The sequence below is a fragment of the Cherax quadricarinatus genome, chromosome 29, assembly GCF_038502225.1.
Source record: "Cherax quadricarinatus isolate ZL_2023a chromosome 29, ASM3850222v1, whole genome shotgun sequence".
NCBI classification, from domain to species: domain Eukaryota; kingdom Metazoa; phylum Arthropoda; class Malacostraca; order Decapoda; family Parastacidae; genus Cherax; species Cherax quadricarinatus.
Window position 1 is genome coordinate 36258547 of NC_091320.1, and position 10391 is coordinate 36268937.

Below are 10391 nucleotides of genomic sequence, written 5' to 3' on the forward strand. Positions count from 1 at the left end.
GAAGGGAGAGGCAGGGAGGGAGGAAGGGAGAGGCAGGGAGGAAGGGAGAGGCAGGGAGGAAGGGAGAGGCAGGGAGGAAGGGAGAGGCAGGGAGGAAGGGAGAGGCAGGGAGGAAGGGAGAGGCAGGGAGGGAAGGGAGAGGCAGGGAGGAAGGGAGAGGCAGGGAGGGAAGGAGGGAGAGGCAGGGAGGGAAGGGAGAGGCAGGGAGGAGGGGAGAGGCAGGGAGGGAAGGGAGAGGCAGGGAGGAAGGGAGAGGCAGGGAGGGAAGGAGGGAGAGGCAGGGAGGAAGGGAGAGGCAGGGAGGAAGGGAGAGGCAGGGAGGAAGGGAGAGGCAGGGAGGAAGGGAGAGGCAGGGAGGAAGGGAGAGGCAGGGAGGAAGGGAGAGGCAGGGAGGAAGGGAGAGGCAGGGAGGAAGGGAGAGGCAGGGAGGAAGGGAGAGGCAGGGAGGAAGGGAGAGGCAGGGAGGAAGGGAGAGGCAGGGAGAAAGGGAGAGGCAGGGAGGAAGGGAGAGGCAGGGAGGAAGGGAGAGGCAGGGATGAAGGGAGAGGCAGGGAGGAAGTGAGAGGCAGGGAGGAAGTGAGAGGCAGGGAGGAAGTGAGAGGCAGGGAGGAAGTGAGAGGCAGGGAGGAAGGGAGAGGCAGGGAGGAAGTGAGAGGCAGGGAGGAAGTGAGAGGCAGGGAGGAAGGGAGAGGCAGGGAGGAAGGGAGAGGCAGGGAGGAAGGGAGAGGCAGGGAGGAAGTGAGAGGCAGGGAGGAAGGGAGAGGCAGGGAGGAAGGGAGAGGCAGGGAGGAAGTGAGAGGCAGGGAGGAAGTGAGAGGCAGGGAGGAAGTGAGAGGCAGGGAGGAAGGGAGAGGCAGGGAGGAAGGGAGAGGCAGGGAGGAAGGGAGAGGCAGGGAGGAAGTGAGAGGCAGGGAGGGATTTTGACTTGCTTCCCACGAAGCAATATATATATATATATATATATATATATATATATATATATATATATATATATATATATATATATATATATATATATATATATATATATATATATATATATATATATATATATATATATATATATATATATATATATATATATATATATATATATATATATATATATATATATATATATATATATATATATATATTATTCTCCTTTGCTTGCTCCTCTGATTTTTGTTTTCCTCTCATCTAGGTACTTCGTCACACACTTGCTTCCTCCTGCTTGCACCACTGCTTGCACCACTGCTTGCACCACTACTTGGACCACTGCTTGCACCACTGCTTGCACCACTGCTTGCACCACTACTTGGACCACTGCTTGCACCACTGCTTGCACCACTGCTTGCACCACTGCTTGCACCACTGCTTGCACCACTACTTGGACCACTGCTTGCACCACTGCTTGCACCACTGCTTGCACCACTACTTGGACCACTGCTTGCACCACTGCTTGCACCACTGCTTGCACCACTACTTGGACCACTGCTTGCACCACTGCTTGCACCACTGCTTGCACCACTGCTTGCACCACTACTTGGACCACTGCTTGCACCACTGCTTGCACCACTGCTTGCACCACTACTTGGACCACTGCTTGCACCACTGCTTGCACCACTACTTGCACCACTACTTGGACCACTGCTTGCACCACTGCTTGCACCACTGCTTGCACCACTACTTGGACCACTGCTTGCACCACTGCTTGCACCACTGCTTGCACCACTACTTGGACCACTGCTTGCACCACTGCTTGCACCACTACTTGCACCACTACTTGGACCACTGCTTGCACCACTGCTTGCACCACTGCTTGCACCACTTCTTGGACCACTGCTTGCACCACTGCTTGCACCACTGCTTGCACCACTGCTTGCACCACTGCTTGCACCACTGCTTGCACCACTGCTTGCACCACTACTTGCACCACTGTTTGCACCACTGCTTGCACCACTGCTTGCACCACTGCTTGCACCACTGCTTGCACCACTGCTTGCACCACTACTTGGACCACTGCTTGCACCACTACTTGCACCACTGCTTGCACCACTGCTTGACCACTGCTTGCACCACTGCTTGCACCACTGCTTGACCACTGCTTGCACCACTGCTTGCACCACTGCTTGCACCACTACTTGGACCACTGCTTGCACCACTGCTTGCACCACTGCTTGCACCACTGCTTGACCACTGCTTGCACCACTGCTTGCACCACTACTTGGACCACTGCTTGCACCACTACTTGCACCACTGCTTGCACCACTGCTTGACCACTGCTTGCACCACTGCTTGCACCACTGCTTGACCACTGCTTGCACCACTGCTTGCACCACTACTTGGACCACTGCTTGCACCACTGCTTGCACCATTGCTTGCACCATTGCTTGCACCACTGCTTGCACCACTGCTTGCACCATTGCTTGCACCACTGCTTGCACCACTGCTTGACCACTGCTTGCACCACTGCTTGCACCACTGCTTGCACCACTGCTTGCACCACTGCTTGCACCACTGCTTGCACCACTGCTTGCACCACTGCTTGACCACTGCTTGCACCACTGCTTCTCTGCAGTTCCTGTGTCGCCTTATATCCGAAATATAATTTTAAATCTTTGTTTGGTCTTCGCGAAATATTCCATCAAAACACCATCCCCAGGGTGCAACCCCCAACTGTTGACTAACGCCCAGGATCCTAATCGCTGCTATGTGTCCAGGATGCGACCCACAACGTTTGGCTGACACCCAAGTACCTACTTACTATTAGGTAAACAGGGGGCAACAGGTCTAAGGAGATTGTCTCATACTGTAGAACTGCACCCAGGAAGCAACTCACACCAGGTACATATTTACTGCTAGGTGAACCTGGGCAGCAGGTGTGAGTTGAGCAGGTAAGCACTGGCATTGTGGGTAGGCCTTCATTTGCATACTTACACTCAAACTTCCATCATAAACAACATCATTACGGCAGCTTGTTAAGGCAACCTAAATTACACGCAATAATAACATTTGTAAATTAGCGCAGCAGAGTACTGTAACAGCACCTCGGACACTAATTAGAACCCGTAGTCATTACCAGCACTCTATACAGGAGGGACTGAAGCCTCAGCGGTGATTCTTGCCTCCATCACCCTGTATTTTCCATCTCATTGTTCAGCTTCCTCATTTTGCAAGCTCCTGACGAAGCACTGGAGACAGTGTGAAAGGCCCAAAGCCACTACTTGCCCCCTTGTGGCTTTGTTTTATCTGAGACACTCGTGTCATTTCTTGCAAGAATTTGCCCCATCAATTTTTTTATCTGTTCTAAGAGGTGAAGGGCTCTTGATTCGAGGAGTTGGAGCTGCCTTTCCCTTCCGTGGATCGAATCTGATTACCTCGCATTCCTTTAGCTCTGTATGACTCCTAATAATTAATAATAATAATAATAATAATAATAATAATAATAATAATAATAATAATAATAATAATAATAATAATAAATAATGATTAACAATTAATAATAATTAATGATAATAATTAATAATAATAATAATAATAATAATAATAATAATAATAATAATAATAATAATAATAATAAATAATGATTAACAATTAATAATAATTAATGATAATAATTAATAATAATAATAATAATAATAATAATAATAATAATAATAATAATAAATAATGATTAACAATTAATAATAATTAATGATAATAATTAATAATAATAATAATAATAATAATAATAATAATAATAATAAATAATGATTAACAATTAATAATAATTAATGATAATAATTAATAATAATAATAATCGTTACCTTTTTTTTCCTAGGAAGTTCACAAAGTTATTCACTAAGATATTTTGTTCCTTTTCAGATCGTATCCAGACGTTATAAACCAGACGTTATAAACCAGACGTTATAAACCAGACGTTATAAACCAGACGTTATAAACCAGACGTTATAAACCAGACGTTATAAACCAGACGTTATAAACCAGACGTTATAAACCAGAAGTCTACAACGGGAACATTCCAAGTCTACAACGGGAACATTCCAAGTCTACAACGGGAACATTCCAAGTCTACAACGGGAACATTCCAAATCTTCAACGAGAACATTCCAAGTCTACAACGGGAACATTCCAAATCTTCAACGAGAACATTCCAAATCTTCAACGAGAACATTCCAAATCTTCAACGAGAACATTCCAAATCTTCAACGGGAACATTCCAAATCTTCAACGGGAACATTCCAAGTCTACAACGGGAACATTCCAAATCTTCAACGGGAACATTCCAAATCTTCAACGGGAACATTCCAAATCTTCAACGGGAACATTCCAAGTCTACAACGGGAACATTCCAAATCTTCAACGGGAACATTCCAAATCTTCAACGGGAACATTCCAAGTCTACAACGGGAACATTCCAAATCTTCAACGGGAACATTCCAAATCTTCAACGGGAACATTCCAAGTCTACAACGGGAACATTCCAAATCTTCAACGGGAAAACTCCAAATTTAAAGCGTGAAACACTGCAGATCTTCAGCAGAAACACATCAAGTGTATCACTGGAACATTGCAAGTCTAAAACGGGATTATTGCAAAAGCTTCAACGTGAAACTCCAGTTCTACAACTGGAACGTTCCAGTCCTAAAATACATCCACTCTTAACTTTCAAGGGTAACAGTGTTAATACGCAGCTGGAACATCCAACTCTACCTGGAAAATACTTTAAGCTTACCGCTGAAACATTACAATGTCACAGGATAAAACTTTTTTAAGCTTACAACCGAAATATTTTAAGGTCACAACTAAAACTTTTTAGTTTACAGCTGAAACATTTCATTTTTTGAAGCAGGATTCTCTTTTGATTATTATTCAACGAGTTCATTTTAAACCCACAACGTTGACAATCGAATCCCATAACAGGTCCAGTAGAAGCCAAGGAAATACCCTTAGTACCAAACACTAAATTCGGTATTCGAGAACATCCATTCCCAGCGTTATTCTAAAACATCCATTCCCAGCTTGCTACAATGGTGCTGTGACAGTGAGACACACGGTGGCTCCAGTCTTCTTGACTGTTGATTCAAGATAACTGCCCAAAGACACCGTCTAGTGCCCATCAGAAATTCTGTACGACGAGTAATGAGCGGCTTCACTGCGAGGTTAGTTGCTTCGTATTTGCAATGTAAAACCTGGATATCAGAGAGCTGAAGAAGCCCAGGAGTTGTAATTCAACACACGCTAGAAGTACAGCACCTGTAGCTTATCCTCAAAAAGCACAGGAGCTGCAGATCGCCTTTAACAGGACTCAAAACTATAATAACTCTAAATAAGAGAAGGACGTGCTGGAGGCAGGGAAGACAAGGCTGGTCCGGCGATTGTAGCGGCGACATTGTGGCTAGCTTTCCAGCCATCGTTTGTCGTTGGAGAAATTTAATGTCTGAAACAGATTAGCCGATGACGCGAGAGACAAAAATCTCATTATAATAGCCAGGGTGTCCTAGAAGTAAGCAGCGAGTAGATTAAGGGCTTGGGAAACATTTTGGTGCAGCATGTGGGCGGCTGGAGGTGTGCGGGCGGCATGAGTGAGGTGGCCATCCCGCCCACTGGTCGCGGCGGCTGTCTCCAACACGGACCATGAACACAACGCCCACCTCCCGTCCCTCTCTGTGTCAGCCCAGGAGGCGCGCCGCCTTGCTGTGGGCGTGGCTGTGGGCGTTAGCTATCACTGAGTTCGGGGCGCTGGCCGAGTGCCCCAAAGTGTGCGAGTGTAAGTGGCGGGACGGGAAGGAAGTGGTAGCCTGCAGGGACGCACATTTTATCGATATTCCTCGAGGACTCGATCCCTCGACACAAGTCCTTGACCTCCGACACAACAACCTGAGGATCCTTCCACGAGACTCCTTCGTCTACACCGGCCTCGTTAACTTGCAAAAAGTTTGGCTCAACTTTTGCAACCTCATGAGGCTTGAGAAGGGAGCATTCAGGATGTTGAACAACGTTGTTGAACTTGACCTGAGCAACAATCTCTTGAGAGCGGTGCCCTCTGACGCCCTCATGGACATGGGTGGCCTGAGAGAGCTGCGCCTCGCTCACAACAGTCTCACAGTCATCCCAGCCCTAGCTTTCGTGCCTACACCCGAGCTAGTCCACCTCGATATTAGCCACAACAGCATCGCCGCTATCGAAGAGGGAGCACTGATGGCGCTCTCCAGACTTGAAGTCCTGAATTTGTCTGATAACAAAATGACAACAATGGACGCCAGCGACCTCATCTCGCTAGCGGTTCTGCGGGTCTTGCAGCTCGAGGGAAATCCGTGGCACTGTGACTGCCATCTACGACCGCTACGCAAATGGATGCAGGAACACAATTTAGCGGCGTCGGTGCCCGCCGTGTGTACCCATCCCAGATGGCTAGCTGGTCGTGACTGGCAGCTTCTGGACGAAGAAGAGTTTGTCTGCGCACCGCTGGTGACGGCGGTAGCGCCGAGAGTGCTCGCTGCCGAAGGAGAAAACGTCTCGTTGGGTTGTCGGGTGGAGTCTGAAGTGGAGACAGTTGTCACATGGTTGGTGGGGGACAGTCTCCTGCAGAACACAAGCGAGGTGCAGCGCTACACTGTAGTCGAACTCATGGGGCCCTACTATTCCTCGTATATTTCTAACCTAACCATTACGGACGTGGTGCCGCTGGACCAAGGGACGTACCGCTGCGTAGCAGAGAACAGAGCAGGGCGCAGGGAGGTCAACTTAACGCTGCAGGTGTCGCACGAGGTTGCCGAGGTGCGCGTCGCAAACGTCGATGACACCTACATGAAGAGTGGTGTCCTCGGCGGAATATTTATTCTCGTGTGCATCCTGCTTATCGTGTGTCTCCTCATATATTGTAAAGTTCGCACCAGCCGCCCACCACAACAGGAAGATGATAAGCTTGTAACACCTCAGACGTCTCGGGGCTCGGAGAGTACGGAGCCCCACAAGTTGGCTGGGTACCATATAGTCCCCACAAACGAGCTGGAAGACCCTCAGCCCTCAGTGCGTAGATCCCAACAAACACAGGCCTCATGGATGCTCCGAGAGGCGCCCTTGGACGACTTCCCCTCCAGCAAGAGTCTGGAGGCTGCCGCAGAAGGGCAAAGACAGGAGACCATGGAGGTACCCGTCACCTTGCCCACAACGACGCCGAGCAGCGTCTCCTATGTAGAAATTCCAAAATCTGGCGTCGGGGCAGCGAGAACGACCCTGGAAGATCCTACTAGATGGAAGGATCATCTCTTCTATCACGGAAGGGACGCACTCTTCTACAGGATGTGCGGCCGATCGGCATCCCAGTCGTCCATGGGAGCCAGCAGCAACGGTGGCCAATATCCTGACCTGCTGGACCTGCCTCGCTCGCAAGACTTGCAACAACACCAGGTCACCAGCCTGCCGCTGCATGCACTCAACCCGTCCTACTGCACCTTGCCCAGAACGTAAGTAAACAGATAAACTGGTACGTTTCCCTACTGGGATACCCTCTACGTTCATGTGTAAACCCACTACGTTCTTGTGTATATCCACTAAGTTCTTGTGTATACTCCTCCATTTTTTTGCTCCCACTCTAACTCTTTCCATCCCACGTGCTTCTTTAACATTCCTCTCACTCCCTGCCTCTCATTCTCTCCTCCACACCACCTCCACCTTGCTTCTAATCCCTCCACATCCCTCCAGCTAACCAAAATCTCCCCTCCATTCCACTCCATCCATCTCTTCTCCCCATCTTTCATCAACCCCCTCCCACATCACCGTCCCTCCCACATCACCGTCCATCCCACATCACCGTCCCTCCCACATCACCGTCCCTCCAACATCACCGTCCCTCCAACATCACCGTCCCTCCAACATCACCGTCCCTCCAACATCCATATATCTCTCAACAGAAACCCCTCAAGGAAGGTTCCTTGATGTTGGTGAGGGGCTCTTGATTTAGGGAATTGGATCTGTGCTCCAGTTCCCCGAATTAAGCCTGAATGCCTTCCACATCCTCCCCCAGGCGCTGTATAATCCTCCGGGTTTAGCGCTTCCCCCTTGATTATAATAATAATAATGTCAACAGAAAACGAAAATATTTTGACTAAAAATCCAATATTTTACAATTACAACGATAAAACTATTTATTTTTATTATATACTTCGTATGAGCTTTTCAAAATTCTTGGAACATTACAAAATATTAAGAAAAATGGGCTAAATTGTTATTTTATTGTATATTTCGAAAATTAAAGAAACAAGCCTAGCAAGCTTAAGTAAAAACATGTATTAGATGCCTAGATGGTGTAATTCCGGGGGCCCCCCCAGGTGCGAGGTACCTCGAGGGCCCACATGTATAAAAGGTCACTGGGCCCCCCCAGGTGCGAGGTACCTCGAGGGCCCACATGTATAAAAGGTCACTGGGCCCCCCAGGTGCGAGGTACCTCGAGGGCCCACATGTATAAAAGGTCACTTGGCCCCCCAGGTGCGAGGTACCTCGAGGGCCCACATGTATAATAGGTCACTGGGGCCCCAGGTGCGAGGTACCTCGAGGGCCCACATGTATAATAGGTCACTGGGGCCCCAGGTGCGAGGTACCTCGAGGGTCCACATGTATAAAAGGTCACTGGGCCCCCCAGGTGCGAGGTACCTCGAGGGCCCACATGTATAAAAGGTCACTGGGCCCCCCAGGTGCGAGGTACCTCGAGGGCCCACATGTATAAAAGGTCACTGGGCCCCCAGGTGCGAGGTACCTCGAGGGCCCACATGTATAAAAGGTCACTGGGCCCCCCAGGTGCGAGGTACCTCGAGGGCCTACATGTATAAAAGGTCACTGGGCCCCCCAGGTGCGAGGTACCTCGAGGGCCTACATGTATAAAAGGTCACTGGGCCCCCCAGGTGCGAGGTACCTCGAGGGTCCACATGTATAAAAGGTCACTGGGCCCCCCATGTGCGAGGTACCTCGAGGGCCCACATGTATAAAAGGTCACTGGGCCCCCCAGGTGCGTGGTACCTCGAGGGCCCACATGTATAAAAGGTCACTGGGCCCCCAGGTGCGAGGTACCTCGAGGGCCCACATGTATAAAAGGCCACTGGGCCCCCCAGGTGCGAGGTACCTCGAGGGCCTACATGTATAAAAGGTCACTGGGCCCCCCAGGTGCGAGGTACCTCGAGGGCCCACATGTATAAAAGGTCACTGGGGCCCCAGGTGCGAGGTACCTCGAGGGCCCACATGTATAAAAGGTCACTGGGGCCCCCAGGTGCGAGGTACCTCGAGGGCCCACATGTATAAAAGGTCACTGGGGCCCCAGGTGCGAGGTACCTCGAGGGCCCACATGTATAAAAGGTCACTGGGGCCCCAGGTGCGAGGTACGTCGAGGGCCCACATGTATAAAAGGTCACTGAGGCCCCCAGGTGCGAGGTACCTCGAGGGCCCACATGTATAAAAGGTCACTGGGGCCCCAGGTGCGAGGTACCTCGAGGGCCCACATGTATAAAAGGTCACTGGGGCCCCAGGTGCGAGGTACCTCGAGGGCCCACATGTATAATAGGTCACTGGGGCCCCAGGTGCGAGGTACCTCGAGGGCCCACATGTATAAAAGGTCACTGGGCCCCCCAGGTGCGAGGTACCTCGAGGGCCCACATGTATAAAAGGTCACTGGGGCCCCCCAGGTGCGAGGTACCTCGAGGGCCCACATGTATAAAAGGTCACTGGGGCCCCAGGTGCGAGGTACCTCGAGGGCCCACATGTATAAAAGGTCACTGGGGCCCCAGGTGCGAGGTACCTCGAGGGCCCACATGTATAAAAGGTCACTGGGGCCCCCAGGTGCGAGGCACCTCGAGGGCCCACATGTATAAAAGGTCACTGGGGCCCCAGGTGCGAGGTACCTCGAGGGCCCACATGTATAAAAGGTCACTGGGGCCCCAGGTGCGAGGTACCTCGAGGGCCCACATGTATAAAAGGTCACTAGGGCCCCAGGTGCGAGGTACCTCGAGGGCCCACATGCATAAAAGGTCACTGGGGCCCCCAGGTGCGAGGTACCTCGAGGACCCACATGTATAAAAGGTCACTGGGGCCCCAGGTGCGAGGTACCTCGAGGGCCCACATGTATAAAAGGTCACTGGGGCCCCCAGGTGCGAGGTACCTCGAGGGCCCACATGTATAAAAGGTCACTGGGGCCCCAGGTGCGAGGTACCTAGAGGGCCCACATGTATAAAAGGTCACTGGGGCCCCAGGTGCGAGGTACCTCGAGGGCCCACATATATAAAAGGTCACTGGGCCCCCCAGGTGCGAGGTACCTCGAGGGCCCACATGTATGAAAGGTCACTGGGGCCCCAGGTGCGAGGTACCTCGAGGGCCCACATGTATAAAAGGTCACTGGGGCCCCAGGTGCGAGGTACCTC

General features: G+C 50.5%; 1 protein-coding gene across 2 annotated transcripts in view; it reads left to right on the forward strand.

The window, feature by feature from the left end:
• Positions 1–10391, forward strand: part of LOC128690452 (uncharacterized) — a 544828-nt gene that overhangs the window by 504876 nt on the left and 29561 nt on the right. For both annotated transcript variants that reach the window (XM_070089732.1, XM_070089733.1), the window contains one exon: positions 3847–7451. In XM_070089732.1, coding sequence (XP_069945833.1) covers positions 5620–7451 — 1832 coding nt within the window. In that variant the 5' untranslated portion in view covers positions 3847–5619. The remainder of the gene's footprint in view (positions 1–3846; positions 7452–10391) is intronic.